Consider the following 25,911-nt stretch of genomic DNA (forward strand, 5'->3'; position numbering starts at 1 on the left):
TAATTTTTTGGGACACAAATATACAAATTTCATGTTTTTTATTTTATTTTAAACTTCACCTAATAGGCACGAAAAGCTACTATAGTTGCCACATACACCTTAATAGTGGACGGGGTAAGACCAGCTGAGAAGCGATCAACTCCAGCACTGACAGGCACCGGGCACTGGGTCCAGACCCAGAAAATATTCCACTTTAGGCCATACAGTCTCCTTGTGGATGGAGATCTAGAGTTGAGTATGGTCTTGATCACTCCTGCTGACACGCCAGCCTCTAGATACAGAGCCCCCTCAGGGGCCAGACCCACAGTTTCCACAGCTCTGGGAAAGCATGTCCCTCCTGAGGGGAATCTCCCAAGGAAGACCTGCCAGGAGTGATATGATGTCCGAGAATCTTACTCGTGGCGGCCAGACGGTCCCTCTCTGGAACTCCCGGGAGCAGATCGATATGGGGAAATGCATACAGGCGCAGCCTCAGCCTGTACCATGGCATGCAGCCCAAGAGGAGCTGGATGCGTGAGGGAGAACCACAGCGGTCAATGGGTCGTCTGATGAGATGCGAATAGATCCACTTCCGCTGGGCCGAATCTCTCCAATATCGACTCCACCATCGGAGTGGAGTCTCCATTCCTGAGGTCTCAGCCCCTGCCTTGACCGGACGTCTGCTCCCAAATTCAAATTCTGGTCCCCAGGGACATATATTGCCCGGAGGGACAACAGTTTCCCCTGGGAACACAAGAGGATCTGGTGGGCCAGTCTGCAAAGAGGGCGCAACCTCAGACCCCCAGATGATTTATATAGGAGACCACTGACATGTTGTCAAACTGAATCAGGACATGGTGGCTGCTGAGGTTTGGGATAAAGCTCCTCAGAGCCCTTGAATACAGCCAACATCTCCAGGCACTTTATGTGCCAAGAGAGATGATGGTCTCCCCATAGACCTCTCGAGAAACGGCCCTCCATGACTGCGCCCCATCCTTTGAGGGATCCGTCCATCGAGGCGGTTTTCCGGCAACAAGAACCCTGCTTCCGGCTCCCAACACCGAACCCTGGGACAGAAACCAAGGCTTCTTCAATATCGTCAGGGAACGAAGGCATCTGATCATACAGATCGTACCCTGATAGGAAGGTATCAGCCAGTTGGTGGATCCATGCAACTGCATCCATGCATTTAGTAAACCTGATATTGGAAAGCTTCGCCCCCAAAAGCGAACCTCAGGAACTTCCTGTGAGAAGGAAGGATGGATATGTGGAAATATGTGTCCTCGGACCTGATTCGACTCACAATGGTGGGAATTGTCAACATCCTGAACCTGAATCTCTTCAGAGTACGGTTCAGATGCCGCAGATCTATAATGGGACGCAACCCCCATCCTTCTTTGGAACCAAGAAGTGCCGGCTGTAGAACCTGGACTCACGCTCGGGAGGAGGAATACATTCTATGGCCTCCTTCACCAGGAGAGAGTGCACTTCCTTCCTGGAAACCGGTGTGTCTTGAAGCGCACTTGATGGTGGAGTACAGACATCGATTTCCTGAAGATTCCATGGAGGAGCAATTTTCACTCGCCCCTCCCCTTCTTCGCAAGAAGAATGGTCCCTTAGATCCGTTTTCTTGCTCGAAGGCTTCGGGCGAGAGTGTTGCTTAGACCCACAAGCAATAACCTCAGTTTTATCATTATTACATTTTAGGAAGTCTCTATATAACCAGATTTTAAACCTTCCTACATTTGGAAATGCGTAGAAACCTTTCTAAATTTGATCTTACGCTAATTTTCTCTAATGTGCGTACGTAAAAAAAAAAAAAAAAAAAAAACGTATGCCTCTCTTCCAGAAGTGAAATTTATAAATCGCAAATGATTTTGAAATTGTGCGCAGCAGAATGGTTTCCGATCTCTGCATTGTAATTGCTGCCTTATTAAAGGATTAGTTCACCTTCAAAAAAATGTTTGCTGATAATTGACTTACCCCAATGTCATCCAAGATATCCATCTCTTTCTTTCTTCATTCGAAAAGAAATTAAGGTTTTTGAGGAAAACATTCCAGGATTTTTCTCCATATAATGGACTTCAATGGCAACCAGCTATACCAATGTTCAAAGAAGGTTAAAATTTCCGTCTCAATGCAGCTTCAAATGTTCGACACGATCCCAGTCGAGATTTAAAGGTCTTATCCAGCGAAACAATCAGTTTTTTTCACCCAAAAAAAATCTATTATATACTTTTTAACCACAAATGCCCATTTTGTACCATCTCTGAGATGCGCCACGTATTACGTCATCACGTAGAGACTTTGAAGCTGCATTGAGACCGACATTTGAACCTTCTTTGAACATTGGTATAGTTGGTTGCCATTGAAGTCCATTCTGTGTAGAAAAATCCTGGAATGTTTTCCTCAAAAACCTAAATTTCTTTTCGACTGAAGAAAGAAAGACATGGAATTCTTGGATGACATCGGGGTGAGTAAATTCACTGGCGGAGCCAGGATTTTTTCATAGGGGTGGCCAGGCAAGGGCCAGCAACCAGTCTGGGGTGGCACAGAAATTTTAATTATTTTATCATAAAAAATAATTTGATAATGTATTGGACTGTTTTAGTGCCTACACAACTGAATAAAGTTAATTTGTACTTAATTTTAATTGAGATAGTAGTGAATTAGGAATCATGGAATACTGAGTGAATTTTGTATTTTTTTTTATTATTACCCACCACCTCATATTAAAATGAATTAAATAGTAATAAAAGGGCACACACTATACCTAAAGTTCAACTTGCTCAGTTTGCTTGGTTCTGGTTTTCAAAATATCCAATAGCTTGTTCTACATTGTTGCATCTTCATGGATGAGATAACATGCAGATAAATACTGTAGTCCAAAGATTATTCAACCTTCAATGTGTTTTATATAATCAATGAACTCTTCAACCAATTCTGAGTTTGTCAAAACATTTTTTTTAACTTTCTATATTAGTTGTCAAAATAAATAATTGCAACAGTTCTATCATACCTTAATTAAAAAGGAAAACAAAAGTTCTCTTTTGAATCCCCATGTGCAAGAATGTGAACAAGGCGGAAGTCAACAGCACATAATGTAAAATGTTATGTTTTTCATAATGTAATGTAGCCAGAATGTAAAATTAGTTATTTTATGGATTTAAAAATTATCCATTTTTGTTTGTCCTTTACAAATTAACGCAAAATGAATGCCTATCGTCTAGTACAAATGCACAGTGCTCACATTTATTTGGACATTAAAACATTACATATCAGTTTGTGCTAGACTTGTAGTCAAGACCGCCTAAACCGAGACCAAGACACTACCAAGACCAGAGGGTATCGAGACCAAGACAAGACCAAGACCAAGACCAAGACAGACCAAGTCAAGACCAAGACCAAGTCGAGACCAAGACCGAGACCAAGTCGAGACCGGAGGGGGAAAAAAAACAGACTAGTGTTGAAGCTAAGCTATAACTTGTATGAATTCAAGAACAGCAGCATACTAGCGTTCAGCCGCAGTTTACATTCAATACATATTAGACGGTATTACTTCAACTACACAGGCAGAACAATACAGAGACAGACCATGTCATGTGTGTGACTGTGAGCTCACTGTAAATGTTTTTGCAGACTGGGTCAACTATGTGTAGCAATTGCATGACGGCTGTTACTGCACTATTAGAGGATTGAGACTCCCTTAACTTTTGTGTACTGTTGAGGACTGACATGACTGGTACTGACTGGTTCATCTGACAAAACATCAAACACCTCCAACACCATCTTGCTCCTCCAACAACTGTCTAAAGAATGAGAAATATGTAACCAATTGAAATTATACTTAATGTGTAGATGAAATCGTAACATCAAATTAAAGATCCACAATTATAAACTTGGATTAGGCCTAATGTTTAGTCAACACAACGGAGATATGCAGATGATATTTAAAAGACCATTTATTTAGTCTAACACCATCTTAAATACAATACTGTAATCAAACAACACACACACACACACACACACACACACACACACACAGATATCAAAGTCACAAATTCAACTAAGCAAATGCCTCCCTATCTCTGCCGATTTCGGAGTCTCCAAATGAATCCATTCTGCAACTTTTAAATACATAATTCAATTTTTAAAAACGAAATTATAGGCTTAAGTGCAGGATCCGAAAGTTGGTCGTTTTGTCGCTATGGTTACACACACACACCAGTTGGTGGTGCGCTCAAAGTCATCTGTCAGTTGTGCAGTTACCCAAAATCTCCTGAATGAAGTTAAAACCCATCTGACCCATCTCATACCCACTGATATGTGTTTTTTAATTCAAGTGATCAAAGTGCTCGTTGCCGCTGCGATCAGTGGCGGATAAAGTGTTTTCTGGTGTGGCTCACGCACACGCCGCACTGTCTTCACTCGGACGCGCGCTTCAATCCGTTCCGTTGCGGATAATAATGTTGCATTATCGAACGTTGTGTCATCGTGGATATTGTAGTATTGTATTGCTAAATCCCCCGACCACTATGTCGGTCTGAGACAGCGAGACCTAGACAAGACCGAGAGGTCCGAGACCAAGACAAGACCAAGACCAAAGACCGTCAAGGCCGTGACAAGACCGAGACCACGTAAAAGTGGTCTCGAGACCGGTCTCGAGACCAAGACCGGTCTCGAGACATACATCACTAGTTTGTGCCTTATATTGTGATCTCACATAGCAGAATATTTTAATCCAGACACATGTGATGCGTATATATAACAAATACATGCATGCAGTTTTGACAGCTTCAATCGCCTTTTTGATTCTTACATGAGTTAATTGACGACAACTACGGCTACAGCACGCCGCATTTGCGCGTAATGTGCGTACCGCAAGCACAATACAACAGCTGTCAGCCGTATGACAGAAAAGTTAGTGACATTTTAATGACATTTGGCCTGACAACATCTCATCTTACCGAAGATAGCCAACTGAATAAGGACAACGCCCTTTTCTCAGCATCTGACAGAAGTGTCACAAGCTTTCACACACATCTTCTAAAATAAAAGTAGCATCAGAAAAAAAGAGAATTACGTTTGTTGTTGACTGCACACTATTCGACTTACTCAAAACGGTCTTGCAACCCACCAGTTGAGAAAGATTGACTCTATATTTACTATGTGCATATCACTGTCTGATGTTCTGCTGAAGCTCATTCGGCACTTGCACATTTCCGCACTCGTTTGACTTGCGCCTGGCACTGAGGTGAAGTTGGAGTGTGCGTCTGAAAAGTCTCACGTTTTTTGTGGTCTTTAAGAGACGGTTCAGCGTTTTAAAAAACACAATTTTTGTCAATAAAAAAGAGACAGAAACAGCATGTCATGATTCCTGTCCTGTGTTTCCCTTGTCTGGTGTGCACTTTTGTTATTTCCTGTTCTGTGCCATGTTTTGTAGTCCTTTGTAGTCTTTCTTGTTTATTAGTCTCCCCAGGTGTTTCTTATTAACCACGCCCCCTTGTTACTTAGTTAAGCTTGTTTGTCTCTGTGTATTTATAGCCCTTGTGTTTCACTGGTTACCTTGTCAGTTGTTGTACATGTATGGGTGCTTCTAGTTCGGTCCTTCTCGTGGGTTTGTTTCTTTGTCCTTCGTGTTCTTTATTATTTGTACTACGTGTTTCTTCATTAAAACCCTGCTAATAGATCCTCGCTTCCGCATGCTTTCTCCGGCACACAACAGAACAACTGACTAACATTATGGATCTAGCAGGTAGTAACCGGTACCCACTGAGCAGACTTTGTTCAATTTATCAACATGATCACGACATTGAGAATTACGTGGAAGAGTTCCTTTTTTACAGTCACCTCGTTCCTGGTGATGATGCGATGCTTAAGGACTGTTTCTGGAGTGGATTGGAACTGGACATTAAGTCAAGTCAAGTCAAGTATATTTGTATAGCGCTTTTCACAATACAGATTGTATCAAAGCAGCTTCACAGTATTAAATTAAAATAATACAACAAGGTTTGTTTCTAGTGGAATTTATTGATTGATAAAATTAAATTAAATATCCCCAAAATTTCCCCATACATTAGCCTGAATCTACCGGAGGAAGACCCCAACTGGACCCTGGCACAGTATCTTGATTTTGTCCTGCTGTTTTGTGGATCCTCCTTCACTGTAGGAGAGCTGGAGAAGGAGGTTATCGCTTCTGCCGATCCAGAGACTGTTCACATTGCTTCTGCCGATCCAGAGACGGTTCACGTCACGCCCGCCGAGCCAGTGTCTCCGGACAAGATGGCCGCCGCCACCGAGACAGAGGCTGTTTCTCAAAACCAAGAATGCAAAGAACGGACTTGTGTTCTTGGGGAGAACGCTATTGCTAGTTGTTCTTGGAAGAATGAACTCACAAGGTGACGAGCACACAGAACGCTGTTGACAGTTTGAGACGATGTGTTCTTTCTGGTATTGCGCAATAATACCCCCGCACAGACGCCGTCTGCAGTACCGAAACATAACGCGATTTATTTAAACGGGTTAAATAACGGGTTTATATAACCCAAACATAACTCCTTCCTCGAATGCCGAAATGAATGCTGGGATATTTCTGCCGTCAAGTTCACACAAGTTACCAACCGCTGCATCCTCTGTAAAATGGGCGTGTCAAGAACACTTCCGGGATTTTTTACCGTTCTTGCCAAAATGCAAACTTGTGTATTGGGACAGTACTTGGGCAGCGAATGATGACGTTTCACAAGTTCACAAGAACACAAGTACAGACAAGAAAGCATATTGAGAAACGGCCAATGTCTCCGGTCAAGATGGCCGCTGCCGAGCCAGTGTCTCTGGACAAGATGGCCGCCGCCGCCGAGCCAGAGTCTGTGATGGTCCTGCCCAGCTCAAAGCCCTCTTCGCCGCTGGTCCTGCCCAGCTCAAAGCCCTCTTCGCCGCTGGTCCCGTCCAGCTCAAAGCCCTCTTCGCCGCTGGTCCCGTCCAGCCCAGAGCCGCCTTCGCCACTGGTCCCATCCAGTCCAGAGCTTCCTTCGCCGCTGGTCCCGTCCAGCCCAGAGTCTCCTTCGCCGCTGGTTCCGTCCAGTCCAGAGCTTCCTTCGCCGCTGGTCTCGTCCAGTCCAGAGCTTCCTTCGCCGCTGGTCCCGTCCAGCCCAGAGCTTCCTTCGCCGCTGGTCCCGTCCAGCACAGAGACTTTTCCGCCGCTGGTTCTGCCCAGTCCTGAGCCTGTCTCCATCCCAGAACCTCAGCCCTCACCAGAGATGGCCGCCGGCATGCCAGAACCTCAGCCCTCACCAGAGATGGCCGCCGACGTGCTTGGGGGGGCAGGTCCCGCGATTGGACCATCGAGGCCGCGCCGCCATGGTCACCTCTTCAGCCAGCTCCGCCCTGGCCGCCTGAAGGGTCGTCTCCGCCCTGGCCGCCTGAAGGGTCGTCTCCGCCCTGGCCGCCTGAAGGGTCGTCTCCGCCCAGGCCGCCTGAAGGGTCGTCTCCGCCTGAAGGGTCGTCTCCGCCCTGGGGGTCGTCTCCGCCCTGGGGGTCGTCTCCGCCCTGGGGGTCGTCTCCGCCCTGGGGGTCGTCTCCGCCTGAGGGGTCGTCTCCGCCCTGGCCACCTGAAGGGTCGTCTCCGCCTGCACTGCCTTCTCCGCCTGCACTGCCTGCTCCGCCCTGGTCGCCTGCACTGCCTGCTCCGCCCTGGTCGCCTGCACTGCCTGCTCCGCCCTGGTCGCCTGCACTGCCTGCTCCGCCCTGGTCGTCCTCTTCCGCTCCACGGGCCTGGCCCTCCATCCCGCCCCCCGGGTCCGCCTCCGCTCCGCTCCACCACCCTCCTGAACTATTTCCTGAGGAGCGTCTGGAATCCGCTCCTTAAGTGGGGGGCTATGTCATGATTCCTGTCCTGTGTTTCCCTTGTCTGGTGTGCACTTTTGTTATTTCCTGTTCTGTGCCATGTTTTGTAGTCCTTTGTAGTCTTTCTTGTTTATTAGTCTCCCCAGGTGTTTCTTAATAACCACGCCCCCTTGTTACTTAGTTAAGCTTGTTTGTCTCTGTGTATTTATAGCCCTTGTGTTTCACTGGTTACCTTGTCAGTTGTTGTACATGTATGGGTGCTTCTAGTTCGGTCCTTCTCGTGGTTTTGTTTCTTTGTCCTTCGTGTTCTTTATTATTTGTACTACATGTTTCTTCATTAAAACCCTGCTAATAGATCCTCGCTTCCGCATGCTTTCTCCGGCACACAACACAGCAGTTGTGAGAGGGGTGGCCAAGCTTAGACCAAGGGTGGCCACGGCCACCCCTGGCCACCCCCTGGCTCCGCCAGTGAGTAAATTATCAGCAAAAAAATGTTTGGAGGTGAACTGATCCTTTAATGTCATTAACATGTAAAAGAGCACCAGTCAACATCCACGTCTTTTACTTGACAATGAAGAGCAGCAAGAATTGCTTAGATTTCCAGACACCTGCAGTACTCAGAAATGTGTATGTCAGCTTAGACACTGATGTGCTGCTAAGTACTTTTCCACGTCAAAGACCGTTTTTATAAACCTGAACGTTGGCATGAATTTTAGAGTACACACTATAAGGTCAATTCTGTGCATTCACACATTTAAAAATTCACATATTTAAAAAATTAGGCACTTCACGAGTTCACACTTACATACAATTTGAGGGGGGTAAAGTTTAATGCGTATTTGGCGTGCTGTCTGGAGGGAGGGCTCCGAGCTCGGAATTCGGCCCGAACCCAGAGTACTCCCCCCGTATGTAAGTGTTTAGGACTAGAAGTGTGGAGAAGGGGTGGTGGGGGGATGCTGCAAAACTGTCAATGGATTGAGGTGAGACTGCATATACCTCTTACCATTGATTGCTGAGTGCTCTCCACTTGTGTTAATTATCTGAACATGCTCCTCCCGAACTTTGTTAATAAAACCTCATATAGTCTAGAACAATGAGGAGACTATATGTAGTAAAATTCATAATATTTTATGATGTCACTCACTAGTCTGTGATCTGGATTCCTCTCTACATTTGTCCAGGTGTTCTTCTGTTTTATTTCTACCATCCATCTCTTGTAAACACTTTCTGTCTATTTCAAAATGGAAGCCGTTGTTTTGTGCCACTGTCTCCTCAATCTTCTCCAGCAGCTCCTTGATCTGAGTGTCGTCACTCCTGTTGTGATTGTTGAGAACATGAAACCTGTTCCCACATTTGTCCAGCAGCCACTGGAGATCCGGCCCTTCACTCTCAATGTGCTGCTCTATAGATGTGTCTAACAGAGAGTCTCCACCAGTGAACAGCACTATAGTGTGACTCCAGACTCTCTTACTGAGAAGATCCAGATGCTTCTGCAATGCTTTTCTCTCAGTTTCTTTAAATCTAGTGTCCACACGTATGATCAGTAGTACAGCGTGTGGTCCTGGAGGACACAGAGACACACTGAGCAAAATCTCCTGTTTCAGTAACTCAGGACTGAACTCTACAGAGTTATTCCTCCACCATCCTGGAGCTTCAATGACAGTGATGTGTCTGTCTGCTACTTCTCCATGTCTCTTCACACACTGAGCAGATTTCTTCAAGTCAAACTCCTCTCTGCCCAGGATTGTGTTTCCAGCTGAACTCTTACCAGCTTCTCTATGTCCCATCAACACAATCCTGAGCTCTGAGAGATGTTGGGCGTCACCTGCAACAAATACAGAACAAACACACTTCTTAAGGTGGGTGACATCTTAAGTCATCTAAAATAATCTCTCTTTGTGAAAAGAGGGTTCCTGAAATTAGGTTCACCTTATCTGTATGGGTGTCAAACTACACATTATTGATTAAAAATGACATATAAGTGTATCTAACATCAATTAAATTCTTAAATCAAAATCGAACAAAGGTTATCGATGGAGAATAATTCTGAAGAAAAAAATTATTGCTTAATTTCAATGATCTGCAGACAAAACAACAGATCACAGAACACACCGATTAAGCAAGACTAAATTCCAAATAGCTTCAGAACAATGTTTTCAGAAAGTATATTCTTTAAAAATAATTAGGTTAAATTATTCCTCTAAACCAATTAATAAATCTCTCTCTTGTGCGTGTTCTCACCTGGGAAAGCATTATCAATGCACTGGTGGCTATTAGCACCAGCACATACAATTACATTCATTTACTAGATGGAAAGAAAGTAAAAAAAAGACCATATGTGACTGCTTATAAAATACCTTATGGAAAAAAAAAACTGCCTAAATTGGCATAAACAGATCCAAAATCGTATCTGTATTGACCAATATGAAAGCAGTAAAAGTGTCTCTCAAAAACTGTGAACATGTTTCTTTCATAGAAATTGCTTCTAATCTTACAAATGTCAATTTTACATGACATATTTTTGCCTTAGTTGGAGCTCCAAATAAAATATAGTTCCTCCAGCAGTCTAGTAGTTTTTACTTGTAATGTACTTTCAAAGTGTTTGACGGGACTCACTTCCTGGTGCTTCAGAACAGAGACAAACATGAGGCGTGTCTATAGGTGTAAAGCTGATGTTTAAGATTATATTCAAGACAAGATGTTTGCAGTTTTCTTTTATTTTTCTTTTGTATTGTTTTCTATGGATTAGGTAAAGGGATTTCCGTTATCAAAAGCACCACCTATGAAGAACAGGATAATTTAAGAAATGAAAGCACTTATTTCCTTCAGTAACAGATTTTAGGGGCCGTCACTGTGAGCTGCTTTGAACACATCTATTGGGAATGCTTCTACAAATAGTGGTTAATGATGAGAAGTTTCTTGCTATTATTGCTGTGACTGTTACATGTTCATGATTTACGTAATATACTCAGTGTGTATCTGCACTATAAAGTATATGGACTCACTCATCTGTGATCTGATGTTTTCTCTCCTTTTTTGCATCCTCTTCATTCGTTCTTCTGCTCTCTCTTCCTCTGCTCTTCTTCTCTTTTTCATCTTCTGTAAAATCTTCCTGTCTATTTCAAAATGGCAGCCGTTGTTTTGTGCCACTGTCTCCTCAATCTTCTCCAGCAGCTCCTTGATCTGAGTGTCGTCACTCCTGTTGTGATTGTTGAGAACATGAAACCTGTTCCCACATTTGTCCAGCAGCCTCTGGAGATCCGGCCCTTCACCCTCAATGTGCTGCTCTATAGATGTGTCTAACAGAGAGTCTCCACGAGTGAACAGCACTATAGTGTGACTCCAGACTCTCTCACTGAGAAGATCCAGATGCTCCTGCAATGCTTTTCTCTTATTCTCTTTAAATCTAGTGTCCACACGTATGATCAGTAGTACAGCGTGTGGTCCTGGAGGACACAGAGACACACTGAGCAAAATCTCCTGTTTCAGTAACTCAGGACTGGACTCTACAGAGTTATTCCTCCACCATCCTGGAGCTTCAATGACAGTGATGTGTCTGTCTGCTACTTCTCCATGTCTCTTCACACACTGAGCAGATTTCTTCAAGTCAAACTCCTCTCTGCCCAGGATGGTGTTTCCAGCTGAACTCTTACCAGCTTCTCTATATCCCATCAACACAATCCTGAACTCTGAGAGATGTTGGGCGTCACCTGCAACAAATACAGAACAAACACACTTCTTAAGGTGGGTGACGTCTTAAATATTCTTAAATAATCTCTCTTTGTGAAAAGGAGTTACTGAAATTAAATTGTCCCTCTAAACCAATGAATAAATCTCTCTCTTGTGTGTGTTCTCACCGGGGAAAGCATTATCAATGCACTGGTGGCTATTAGCACCAGCAAATACATGACTGTGTCACATTTACATTCATTTACTAGATGGAAAGAAAGTCAAAAAAGACCATTTGTGACTGCTTACATTTATAAAAGACTTTATGAAAAAAAAAAAAAACAGCCTAAATTGTCATAAACAGATCCAAAATCGTATCTGTGTTGACCAATATGAAAGCAGCAGTAAACGTTTTTTGCAAAATATGTTGACATTTCTTTCTATCATAAAAATAGCTTCTAATCTTACAAATGTCCATTTTACATGACATATTTTTGCCTAAAAAAACCCACCTTTTTTTAACCAAATAAACTATAGTTCCTCCAGCAGTCTAGTAGTTTTTACTTGTTATGGACTTTCAAAATGTGTTTGACGGGACTCACTTCCTGGTGCTTCAGAACAGCGACAAACATGAGGCCTGTCTATAGGTGTAAAGCTGATGTTTAAAGGGATACTTCACCGTTTTTTCAACTATATTGTATGGCGGAATACCATAGCAAGTGCTTGGAAGCACTTCGACTTCGGCGCAGTAATATCTTCACTCGTGAAAAATCCTCTCACCGGCCCCCGCTCCCTCTAGTGAAGATATTACTGCGCCGAAGTCGAAGTGCTTCCAAGCACTTGCTATGGTATTCCGCCATACAATATAGTTATCCATTTTACACGCTTAGAAAAGCGCAATGTTTTGTTTTGTGTCACCGTCCTAGGTCGAGTTACACTATGCGAATAACTGTATTTAAATAGGGAAAACGTGGAGATGTTTGGTAGCTTCTCTGCTTGGCCCATATTGAATGAACTGGACTAAGCTAAGTGCTAACAAAGTTTCGCCGCAAGACAGCGATTGAGTGCACGCACTGAGACGAGAGAGGTATGTATCAACTCGTCTTAGTTAAGGGAATAACATAGTTTAATATGAAAAAACGGTGAAGTAACCCTTTAAGATTATATTCAAGACAAGATGTTTGCAGTTTTCTTTTATTTTTCTTTTGTATTGTTTTCTATGGATTAGGTGAAGGAATTTCCGTTATCAGAAGCACACATGAAGAACAGGATAATTTAAGAAATGAAAGCGCTTATTTCCTTCAGTAACAGATTTTAGGGGTCGTCACTGTGAGCTGCTTTGAACCCATCTATTGGGAATGCCTCTATGGAATGTCTCAAGAAGTTTCTTGCTATTATTGCGGTGACTGTTACATTTTCATGATTTACTTAATATACTCCGTCAGTGTGTATCTGCACTATAAATTAGGGCTGTAGTCAAGACCACTTTTGTCGAGTCCAAGACAAGTCCAAGACCAGGACTAGTCGAGTCCAAGTCAAGACCAAGTCCAAAGAGGTTCGAGTCCGAGTCAAGACCGAGTCCAGGACAGAAAAAAAAAAGTCTGCTTAAAAATATATAGCCTATAGAAATTAAATCATTATGTAATGATGAAATAATGAATGATTTTAATTTTATTTAAAATAATTGACTAATTCAAAGAATAACAAAAAAATGATTATATAGGCCTAAAGGAGCACACACATTCGTTTCGACTGTCTGATCAGCCTCACATTCTGTTCCTGTCAATCATACACGCAATGTCAACCAATTAAACTGCATGAGGGAGGGCCGAGCCATCTCACACACCACTAGTGTAGCCAGAAAAGCGTCTCTGGCTGTGTGTAAGAAAAACTGGGTGTGCCACATTTATTGTCAGATTAATGTGCAAAAAAAAACCCCCAACCCGGCTCATCACTAACTTTACAGAATAGACTGGGCTGATGTGTAAAACTATACTCAGGCTCGCCACATAACCATAATACTAGGCCCATATAAAATATAACTCGGGGTTCAACATTAAGCCTTTTCATGTGCTTGTCCTTCAAACAAGTAAATCGGTCATTCACTTGTCCAAGTAAAAAAATCACTTGTCCAGAAAAAAATAGGATATTTTTTTGTGTTGTAAAAATTATTTATTCTGAAGCAATATTCTCATCACTGTTCAGTCAGCTTTTACATATTTAAATCTGCATTTTTATGATATTTTAACCTTTATAAAGAGCATTTTTCCCTAATCGTTTTAAATTTATACTTCATCTTTCATTCTAAAATACGTCCTGCTTCTCTTCCTCCGCATCGTCTCTATGACTGTGCTATACATCTAGTGACAGGTCAGTCTCCGTCTAAGGGCAAACTTTACTCCCTTTCTGTCCCTGAGAGGGAGGCCATGGAGAAATATATTTCTGATTCTTCATCCTTCAACCTTCCTCTTCTCCTGCGGGGGCGGGGTTCTTTTTAGTGGGTAAGAAGGATGGTTCTCTGCGACCTTGTATTGATTACCGAGAGCTGAACAACATCACAGTAAAGAATACGTATCCTTTGCCGTTGATGTCTTCAGCTTTCGAGAGGTTGCAGGGAGCGTCCATCTTCACAAAATTGGATTTACGTAACGCCTAGCATTTGGTTCGCATCAGGACGGGGGATGAATGGAAAACCGCGTTCAACACCCCCAGGGGGCACTTTGAATACTTGGTTATGCCTTTCGGTCTTTCCAACTCCCCAGCGGTTTTCCAGGCACTCGTCAATGATGTGTTGAGAGACATGGTTGATCAGTTCATACATGTTTACCTGAATGACATATTGATTTTTTTCTTCGTCTCTCCAGGAACACGTTCAACACATCAGACGAGTGCTTCAGAGGTTGCTAGAGAATGGGCTTTTTGTCAAGGCGGAGAAATTCGATTTTCATGCACAGTCTGTTTCTTTCCTAGGTTACATCGTCTCTTCTGAGGGAGTGCGCATGGATCCTGACAAGGTTAGGGCTGTGATGGATTGGCCAAGTCCAGATTCCCGTAAGGCCCTACAGCGGTTTCTGGGGTTCGCCAACTTCTATCTGTGTTTCATTCGCAACTTCAGCCAACTAGCCCCACCTCTGACTGCCTTGACCTCCCCCAGAACGACGTTCAGGTGGTCAGATACAGCTGAGGCTGTATTTGCCAACCTCAAAAGCCGTTTCGTTTCGGCTCCCATCTTAGTCGCCCCTGATTCCACATGTCAGTTCGTGGTGGAGGTCGACGTGTCAGAGGTGGGGGTAGGTGCATTTCTTTCCCAACGCGCTTCCTCAGACGACAGGATGCACCCTTGCGCGTTTTTCTCCCATTGTTTATCACCTGCCGAACGTAACTATGACATTGGTAACAGAGAGTTGTTGGCCGTCAAGTTAGCGATGGAGGAGTGGCGTCATTGGTTAGAAGGGTCGGGGGTAGGGCTGCACGATAATGGCTAAAATGATAATCACGATTATTTTGCTCAAAATTATAATCGCGATAATTAATCACGATTATTCTCATTTGAGAAACTACAGAGAAAGAGAAGAGACAGTTAATAGTTTTGCACGAGTATTTGCGCAAAATCCGAGCAGATTTGGTTTAAACGAATTTCCACAGCAAAGTGAGTAAACATAATAACATGCCAAATTGGCCAGTGATTTGACAGCGATACCCACCAAAGTAAATTTTTAGCGCATTTGGCGGGTTGGCGGGTGTTTATTTCAAACCATCAGACTTCATTTAACCAACTACAACTTCCTCAGACAGCAAGTCAATAACGTTACAAATGGCATGATTTAACGTTAGATGAGCGCTTTGTGATGTGTCTTCACATTAGATCTTCTAAGCAACACATTTCGGTTGGAAATGAGACAAAGTACAGATCCAGATCACTCAGCAAATTCGTACTGCAAAGAAAAATAGTCTAACTTACTTGTTGATAACGTTAAAAACGGGCAGTGGCGGTCGTTTTCAACTGATTCACGACACATCATGAAAACTGGTAAAAACTTAAACTTCAAAAAATATAACAGTGAAACTCATTTAGAAACAGTTTTAGTCACGCAAATGGCACAAGTGGCTTGTGAAGAAACCGACTGGCTGTATAACAATTTCACAGCCGGTCTGTTTCCAGTACAATTAAAGCCGATAAACCGCGGATCAGGCAGTTGATGTGACGAAAAATAATATTTTAACTAAAGCCATCTGTCAGTAGCCTACTATTGGATGAGGCCTAAACGTCTTGAAGATGAGACTGCCTGGGTTATTTTGTTTCGATATTAGCTATATTTTAAAACAGCCAGTCATTGAGCCTACCACTCGTGGAACAGGCATTTAAAAGAGAGGCAGATTATGGAGTGATATGACTCAGAAATTACATCGAGCAATGTTCAGATGTCATTCAGCGAGATGTTCAGAAGAACGCAAGAGCTAAATTTCTACAAGCTCAATAATATACACACACACACACACACACACACACACAAAAAAGGTAAGAAAAAAGTCGGAAAACTGCCCATTAATTAGATGTGCAAGGCAAGCAGGCAAGTTTTCGGGTTGTTATGGCCAATTCAAAATGTGAATATTCACGTTGCACTAGCGGTGGACTTTCAGCGAGTTTATTTAAACATTTATTTTTTAAAGAGCCGTTTGTGAGTCAAAATAGCCGGCTCACGAAAAAGAGCCGAAATGCCCATCGCTAGTTATTAGGTGGCCAGTGTTTCACTTTCCGTTCAATAATATTTTCTTTCAATATCACAGCGACGTATGTGTGCTTACTGGGAAAATAATAAAAACACCTGGACTTGGTCGAGACCAAAAGCCATATTTGGCAAGACCAGTGGCCAAGTCCGAGACAAGTCCGAGACCATACTCGAGTACTACAGACCTACTATAAAGTATATGGACTCACTCATCTGTGATCTGATGTTTTCTCTTCTTTTTTGCATCCTCTTCATTCGTTCTTCTGCTCTCTCTTCCTCTGCTCTTCTTCTCTCTTTCACCTCCTGTAAAATCTTTCTGTCTATTTCAAAATGGCAGCCGTTGTTTTGTGCCACTGTCTCCTCAATCTTCTCCAGCAGCTCCTTGATCTGAGTGTCGTCACTCCTGTTGCGATTGTTGAGAACATGAAACCTGTTCCCACATTTGTCCAGCAGCCTCTGGAGATCCTGCCCTTCACTCTCAATGTGCTGCTCTATAGATGTGTCTAACAGAGAGTCTCCACCAGTGAACAGCACTATAGTGTGACTCCAGACTCTCTCACTGAGAAGATCCAGATGCTCCTGCAATGCTTTTCTCTCAGTCTCTTTAAATCTAGTGTCCACACGTATGATCAGTAGTACAGCGTGTGGTCCTGGAGGACACAGAGACACACTGAGCAAAATCTCCTGTTTCAGTAACTCAGGACTCTCCTCTACAGAGTTATTCCTCCACCATCCTGGAGCTTCAATGACAGTGATGTGTCTGTCTGCTACTTCTCCATGTCTCTTCACACACTGAGCAGATTTCTTCAAGTCAAACTCCTCTCTGCCCAGGATGGTGTTTCCAGCTGAACTCTTACCAGCTTCTCTAAATCCCATCAACACAATCCTGAGCTCTGAGAGATGTTGGGCGTCACCTGCAACAAATACAGAACAAACACACTTCTTAAGGTGGGTGACATCTTAAATCTTCTTAAATAATCTCTCTTTGTGAAAAAGGGGTTCCTGAAATTAAATTGTCCCTCTAAACCACTGAATAAATCTCTCTCTTGTGTGTGTTCTCACCGGGGAAAGCATTATCAATGCACTGGTGGCTATTAGCACCAGCAAATACATGACTGTATTACATTTACATTAATTTACTAGATGAAAAGAAAGCCAAAAACTACCATTTGTGACTGCTTATATTTATAAAGATTTTCATGGGGAAAAAAAGCCTAAATTGGCATAAACAGATCCAAAATCTTATTTGTATTGACCAATATGAAAGCAGTAAAAGTGTCTCTCAAAAACTGTGAACATGTTGACAGTTTTTTTCTTTCATAAAAATAGCTTCTAATCTTACAAATGTCCATTTTACATGACTTATTTTTGCCTTAGTTGGAGCTCCAAATAAACTATAGTTCCTCCAGCAGTCTAGTAGTTTTTACTTGTAATGTACTTTCAAAGTGTGTTTGACGGGACTCACTTCCTGGCGCTTCAGAACAGCGACAAACATGAGGCGTATCTATAGGTGTAAAGCTGATGTTTAAGATTATATTCAAGAAGAGATCTTTTCAGTTTTCTTTTCTTTTTCTTTTGTATTGTTTTCTATGGATTAGGTAAAAGTATTTCCGTTATTAAAAGCACCACCTATGAAGAACAGGATTGTTTAAGAAATGAAAGTGCTTATTTCCTTCAGTAACAGATTTTAGGGGCCGTCACTGTGAGCTGCTTTGAACACATCTATTGGGAATGCCTCTACAAATAGCGGTTAATGATGAGAAGTTTCTTGCTATTATTGCAGTGACTGTTACATTTTCATGATTAACTTAATATACTCAGTGTGTATCTGCACTATAAAGTATATGGACTCACTCATCTGTGATCTGATGTTTTCTCTCCTTTTCTGCATCCTCTTCATTCGTTCTTCTGCTCTCTCTTCCTCTGCTCTTCTTCTCTCTTTCATCTCCTGTAAAATCTTTCTGTCTATTTCAAAATGGCAGCCGTTGTTTTGTGCCACTGTCTCCTCAATCTTCTCCAGCAGCTCCTTGATCTGAGTGTCGTCTCTCCTGTTGTGATTGCTGAGAACATGAAACCTGTTCCCACATTTGTCCAGCAGCCACTGGAGATCCGGCCCTTCACTCTCAATGTGCTGCTCTATAGATGTGTCTAACAGAGAGTCTCCATGAGTGAACAGCACTATAGTGTGACTCCAGACTCTCTCACTGAGAAGATCCAGATGCTCCTGCAATGCTTTTCTCTTATTCTCTTTAAATCTAGTGTCCACACGTATGATCAGTAGTACAGCGTGTGGTCCTGGAGGACACAGAGACACACTGAGCAAAATCTCCTGTTTCAGTAACTCAGGACTCTTCTCTACAGAGAAAGTACTCCACCATCCTGGAGCTTCAATGACAGTGATGTGTCTGTCTGCTACTTCTCCATGTCTCTTCACACACTGAGCAGATTTCTTCAAGTCAAACTCCTCTCTGCCCAGGATGGTGTTTCCAGCTGAACTCTTACCAGCTTTTCTATATCCCATCAACACAATCCTGAGCTCTGAGAGATGTTGGGCGTCACCTGCAACAAATACAGAACAAACACACTTCTTAAGGTGGAAACAGACTCAGGGTATCCTGTAGTGTGTGCTTTCTGAACAGTTAATTTGTAAGTTGCTTTGGACTAAATGGCTAACTGTAAATGTAAGTTAACAAGAAAGCTGTGCTAAAAATATTCTAATCATAATACAAATTAGAGCTTAAATCGGGCCCAAAAAATCAAGCCCGACCCAACCCGAGCCCAAGCACGTTGTGTCCGAGCCCGGCCCAACCCGACACGTTTACTGTAATTATGAGCCCGAGCCCGATTTAAACCCGACCATTTTTAATATGTGGGCCGTTATAACCAGGGGCGGCGCCAGAATTTTTTTAAGCAGGTGCTGCTGTGCTCATTTAGGCTACAGGGGGAGCTGCGCAGTTATATATATTATATAAATACTATTAATAAATGAGCAAAAATTGGCCACTCAATATTCAATATTCAATTATTTTAATTATCACAATTAAAGTTTTAATTTGATTAAATTGAACAAGCACAACATTCAGCATTCAATCAAATATTCTTAAAGATTTATTATCATTAATAATGTTACTTCAACATATTGTTATTTCAACATAATATGTATGAGCAACAAGCAAGATGTGCATTTGTAAATTCGGTGACAGCGTGTGTTACAAGTTTCAAATGGTGTGACCGCGGCGCGCCGGCGACTTCATGTCATGATTATAATGTCTGCTATATTGCTTTTTATGTATTAAATCCAGGCAATTGGTTGATGAAAAATGTATTAAAATTAAGATACAATTTATACTTAACGAAATTCACTTTAAAGAAAAGCTTTCTTCAAAACAAAACTTAACAAACTTGAAACTACTTATTTAATGGCTAAAACATGTAGGCTACTACAGACTCTCTTTTTGTACAAATTGCAGCACATTCATTTAATTCTGAATTTTGCACATGTAAGTTGAAAGGCATTTGTTTGTGCATAGTAAAAGATATCTGTAACATTTATCAAGTTCAAGATAAATTGTGCGTGCAATTATCTTAATGAATAGACCTAATGCGACAAGGAAGAAGCATGCAAACTGCGTTGTTTGTTTATTCAGAAATAGTTGAATGGATCGGAAAAGTAACAAAAGCGGATATTGAGGCCTGAGGCTGACTACTATAATAATTTCTGTCATGGCAAGACTGCTTGTCTGTTCATCGTCGAAGTCCCCGTTTTTTTTTTTTTTTTTTGCTGTCATAGGCGAGCAGCGTGCGCATTTAATGCACGAGACAAAGCCAACACATTATGTTGTCACTCCCCACGACTAGTTTAAAATGTGTCCATACCTCCGATTTTCCTCCAAACTTGCTCAAAGTTAATTCTCCTGTTTTCATTTTTTTCTTTGCTTCTTCAAGATCCATGTCGCACTTAGAATAGCAATTTAGAATAGCAACAGAATAGCCTACAGCATTGGTTCCCAACAGGGGGGTCGCGGCCCACAAGGGGGCCTCAGCGAGCTCTGTGGGGGGTCCCGTCATATTTTGAGCAGTAAATAAAATCATTAACTTTTTTCTGTTAAAAATTTACAAAATGTATATAATGAGCGAGTTCATCATGAATCCATTTCCAATCCGTGTTTTTGTCTTATCCTGAACCACTATGGTACACCTATAATAAGTGTTTACATTGGGACTATTTAACATTGGTTCAGATCGCTGCCGCTGCGGAGTAGCCCAGTACCTGCGTGACTCGTCATAGATGTACACAGAGAGAAGTAGTTCCGGCTACAATGTTCTTCCGAAAGACGCATTATTCTGTTAATAAACGCAAGTTTACCATCGCTCGCTATAGCGCCAAAAGCGCCAAAAATAAAGCCTCACATTGATAATGCCTCACAAATAACATGCAAGTACTGAGGTCCCAGACAGCAGTCATTTAGTAGTAGCCTAGCATATATATATTTTTTTTTTTTTACCTACACACCAGTATGAATATTTTTGTTATTGCATTTCAAATAGGGCCAGTTTATAGGCTACTCCTAAAGGCCAATTTATACTTCTGCGTCGGGTTCGCGTAGAAGGTACGGCGTAGCATACGCATTGACGTGTACCATACGTCGTACCCTTCGCCGTACCCTGACGCGCACCTCCTCAAAAATGTAACTACGCGTCGCGGCGACGCGGACCGCAAGATCTGTGATTGGTCGGCTGGATAGCATCGCGTTTCCTCCTACCCATTTCCGGAATGATCTTCTGCACTCTGCACCGCCTGCCCGCCATTTTTAAATTCCGAAGATCAGTGAAGAGCCATGGAAATAAACCAAGTGACCGAGAGATTGCTTGAAGAAGTGCAGAAATACAGCCATCTGTATGACTCCTTCAGTCGCCATTGCTCGTAGAAACCTAAACTCAAAACAGCCGCGAGGAATGTAAACACAGTGGAACTGGAACATTAAAACCCACCCGCGCCAACTAGCGTTTCGGCGGTGTAACTGCAGAGCAACACAGACATTCGCAGAAGTATAAATGCTCACGACGGCGTCGCCTACGTGCGTACCCTACGACGTACACTACGGCGTACACTCGACGCAGAAGTATAAATTGGCCTTAAGCCTACGTTTTTAAATTACAAAGGGCCCACTGATGTTTTTGTTATTGTATTTTCAATATTATAGGCTATTATTTGTGCATAAACATATCTGGTTATAGTAAACATACCGTTTGTTTGAAAACAACATATTTTGTCATCCTTGCTGCAAGCTTACAAGAGCGATAATATCATTAAATGTGAAGGGGGGCCCTAAAATATTTTCTTGGGGAAAAGGGGGTCTCAGACAAAAAAAGGTTGGGAACCACTGGCCTACAGCACCACAGCAGGTGTGATGCGTCACGCGTGCGAGACTGCGAGTGCGAGTGGACGAGACGCTGCGCATGACACGTGACGTGCTTTATCAAGGGCCCGACCCGGCCCGAGGACAGTGGCGGGAAATGCGAAACCGTAGCCAATGCGACATCTAGTGTATATATCTATACCCGCCCGCGCTCTCAGATCATTTGGACGTGGCTGTGTTCAAGAGGTAAAAACGATATAAATACTGTTCGTTTTCTCACACAAACCGCTCGTTTCGTGTCTTAGGCCATCAATGTGTACTTACGATGGGGAATTGTTTAATTTGGACAATGGGGAATTGTTTTAATTTGGACTCTGTGCATGCTCTTTGAGACAGTGACCATAGACCTGCATTATATGACTGACAGACAAGAACGGTTTGACCAAAAAATATCAAAATTGAAACTACTGCGGAAAAAAAGACACCTACATCTTGGATGCCCTTGAGGTAAGCTAAAACATACCAAAAATTAATTTCAAAGTGAACTATCCCTTTAATGATCCTGTGTTGGACCTACACCTGAGAAGGATGGTGAGAGTGTATAGATGCTAAAGACCTGTGTGCTCATGTGTGATTGAGGCAGTGATAGTAGATTCTTGACGGGACGCCGTCACCTTACTTCAGGGAAGTGTTGTATTGTATTGTAAGAATTCGGGGAATTGCCTCAAGATACTGTAGTTATTATTTTTAACAACTGGAAGTTGTTTAAATTGTCCGTGGTAAAGAAATCAGATTTAGTAGGTTGTATTCGTATTAAATATTTCCACAACAATTAACAGATGTTTACACGGGAACACAGGAGATAGATCTGCCACCAAACACGGGCTCCCACAACACTCCTAACTCTGAGAGATTAGCACCTGTTGCACAAGCATGCCCTCTAGTGTCACACTCCCACATAACCTTATACTTCACTACCATTTCTTTTTCATGTGGTCAACATTTAATTGGTTATGTGTTTATATCAAATGCTGGAAATGTGTGTGATTGAAGAGGTACATTATATTAGTTAAATTTGAATAATAAGAGTGTGATGCAATACAAACTCGTTATCAATGGATATTTTTGATATATTTCTTTGAAATTCATTTACTGTTGATTGCATCAAGCGAGGTCTTCTATACAAGACATTTTCTATATCAATATTGTATCTGATGTGATATTATTAATATTAATATTATTTTCTTTTTTATATTACTTTATTATTGTAAAATGAGATTGTCTGCATATTGTGAACTCGCTTCAGTCCGCGGAGGTCTGAGTAGAGCGAGGATCAGGCTGATTATACTGATGAAATCATTAATTTTATTTTTATTTATAAAATTATATTTGAAATGGCCTTCCAAGATTTTCCATTGTAATCTTATATATATATATATATTGTATCTTTGACAAAGCCCTTCTTTTAATACCTCTCTTGCAAAAATATTTTTTTCTTAATTGACATGTGATCATCCTCCAGAATTTGTATGTTCTTGGTCATCTGAATGACTAATATAAGATTGTCAAAGCATATCTAATATCAAAACATGAGGTAGATAAGTAGTCATAAAATAGAAAATGACAGCCTGAGATGGCACAATACAAGTTCTGGTCATTTAAGCTGTCTTCATTTCATAGATATTAAAATAAATAAATAAATGTATAAAAAAAAATCGATTACACTTATTTTATATTTTAATTTTTCAAAGTTGAAAAGGCACTGAACTCGTGGAATGACCCAGCTGTATAGACCAATATGAAAGTGAAAGCATTTGCGATGTCTCACAGAAACAGGTTAAACATGTCGAGTTTGATTAAAAGTCATTTTTACTATGAATTAACAAGGAAAAGACGATTAGTTTTTAAAATAATAAATGCTTACTTGAGTCCATTTTCATTCACAGTGTCTCAGTCGGAGTTCCAGAGTAAATGTAGGTTTACCGGACCCGGTCCGTGTACTTTTTGGTCATTTCATTTCCTGCTGTTGATGTCTGTCTGACTGGACTTGCTTCAGAACAGTGTTGCTCATGGGCGGGTCTACAGGTGTAGCGTTTCAAGTCTCCTGGAAGTTCATGTTTAAAGAAGTGGTTAGTCGTGTTTATGACGGCAGGGGCGTTCAAATCACTAGATGGCGGTGCACTTTCTCTCCGTTAATTAATTACACAAAATACAGCACAGCTCTTACTCTACTCTACTACTTCTAGAAAATGAAGAACAAAGAATGTGCATCAGGTGTGTTTTTCTTTTTTATGTTTTTAATTCATTTATGAAGCCAAAAACGTTATCGTGATATATTATATTGTTATAATATAATGCTATCATACTGTATTTTGTGCTTACTAAACTGTAAATAGAAAAGCATGACAATCACTGCTAAATACCGTATTGTGGTATTTCCGCCATGTTTCTCACTGACACGGATGGGAAATGAGTTGGGAAATGGGATCAGCACATTGAAGAACTGATGTTTTATGTTAATTTTACAGAGATTAAAGGAAAGACTGCAGCACTGGAGAAGCAGCCAGAGGACTGTTGCCTAGTAGGAGACGACGTCTGGATCAGGTTGGACAATAAAACGACAAATAAACCATTTAAAGATTGAATTACTAAAAAAGATAAAATAATTAAGATAGTTGATAAGCATACTGTAGAATTAGCTGAAAATGGCCTCTGGAATAAAATGAATTTGGTCCTTTTAACAAAAATAAGGAGACAAAGAAAGATTTTAAGCAAGAAAATCATCAACAAGTTAAAGAAGAGCTGCTCAAGCTAGTAGAGATAAATAGTGAAAGAGGCGTTATTAGAATTTAGACTTTTTTTTAATTGAAAATGCATTTTGAACATGAAAAAGCAAGAAAAACAGGCAGGTTAAAACCTGTGATAAAATGTGATAAAGCATTTTTGGGGGAATGTGTGTTATATGTGGTAGTTTTGGAAAATACTGTATATCTGGTGGCTGAAAAAAAAACAAAAAAAAACTAAAAGACAGTAATAAAAGACCAATATTTCCATAAATCCATGGAGTATAAAAGCATTACAGTATCTGAATGCGGGATTAGTTCCCTAAACTTGAGGTGATAATGACTCAACGACTTGGAGAGCAAAAAGATGTGAATGTTTATGGTCAGGAATAAAAGGAATGTCTTGAAGACATGAATCAATGGAAATTGCTGGTATAGCAATATCAATGTTTCTCATTTTAATGTAGTTTAACTTGATGTACTAAAATAAATAAAACAAATAATAAAACTATAGACTTAAAAAAAAGAATGACAAAAAAAAATCAATAGAGCTTAATATGTGTAAATAAAACAAATCTGATCCAAAATATTAATAAAAAAAACTATAATAGTATCTCAATTATACTAAAATAACACTGGCTCACATTATTTTTTCTGTAAAGCTGCTTTGAAGCAATTTCATTGCATAAAGCAATATATAAATAAACAAAAACAGAGACTGAGCCTATTTTAATGTTTTATTTTTTATTATTTATTTAAATATTTAAAGAATTATTCTATGTATTTCTTATAATAGACAAATTATAAGAATATAAAACTAGAATTTTCCTTTATTTTGTATATTCAGTCGCTGAAACTCCTCAACTAATGGGTCACGTGTGTCAATATTAAATACAGTCTGAAGTCCTTAAAAACAAGTGGACAAAAACATTCAAATGTAAAGAATGATTAAACTTAAGACCCAATATAACCGACCCATCTACAATCAAGAAACATCAGACTGAGGCTCATCCTGTAAATAAATACTGTGTTCCTGAATGGACTTTCACCCTCTAGTTCAATTAAGTGCTGAATGTATCTAAGGAAACCTTGGCACAAAAGAAAAGAAGTTCCCAAAGACTTCTGGTCTACAATCACACTGCTAGACCAAAAGCTGAACGCAGGAACTACTCCAACATGGAAACTGATTGATTTGATATAATTAGCTTTTTTCAAATAATAATCTAAAAGACCATTTCAGTCCAAACTCAATGACAAAAATATGTACAGTAATTACTTCTGTAGGGCTGAATAACCACGAATCAGTTGCATACACATCAAGTCATTTTTCCCTGTATAATGGAGTTAAATGTAAAGCTCTAAAACATTATGAGGTGCTTTTTTGGCAAGATTTTTTAATCGCAACCCAGATCGACTGATGCAAAATCCGAGACACAAAAATAAAGATACAGTGCTATTTTAAAGGCCTAATGTTGTTTTGGAGTCTCCTACAACAGGTTTACATGCATCCATGGTAAAAAAAACACTTTAATTATCTCATAATATACA

General features: G+C 41.1%; 2 protein-coding genes across 2 annotated transcripts in view; both read right to left on the minus strand.

Annotated features, from left to right (window-relative positions):
- The window catches only part of LOC309501218 (uncharacterized protein), a 175,767-nt gene extending 158,153 nt beyond the window's left edge, over positions 1 to 17,614 (minus strand). Inside the window, exons 1-3 of the mRNA XM_082173301.1 lie at positions 17,563 to 17,614; positions 16,430 to 17,134; positions 10,827 to 11,531 (exon numbers count right to left, since the gene is read on the minus strand). Of these exons, the coding sequence (XP_082029427.1) occupies positions 10,827 to 11,531; positions 16,430 to 17,134; positions 17,563 to 17,572 (1,420 nt within the window). The 5' untranslated portion in view covers positions 17,573 to 17,614. The remainder of the gene's footprint in view (positions 1 to 10,826; positions 11,532 to 16,429; positions 17,135 to 17,562) is intronic.
- The window catches only part of LOC309501053 (GTPase IMAP family member 8-like), a 29,446-nt gene continuing 21,148 nt past the window's right edge, over positions 17,614 to 25,911 (minus strand). The window contains exon 5 of the mRNA XM_082173001.1: positions 17,614 to 18,779. Coding sequence (XP_082029127.1) covers positions 18,010 to 18,779 — 770 coding nt within the window. The 3' untranslated portion in view covers positions 17,614 to 18,009. The remainder of the gene's footprint in view (positions 18,780 to 25,911) is intronic.

This window comes from Leuciscus leuciscus (assembly GCF_965113295.1).
Source record: "Leuciscus leuciscus genome assembly, chromosome: 6".
In the NCBI taxonomy this organism is placed as follows: Eukaryota; Metazoa; Chordata; class Actinopteri; order Cypriniformes; family Leuciscidae; genus Leuciscus; species Leuciscus leuciscus.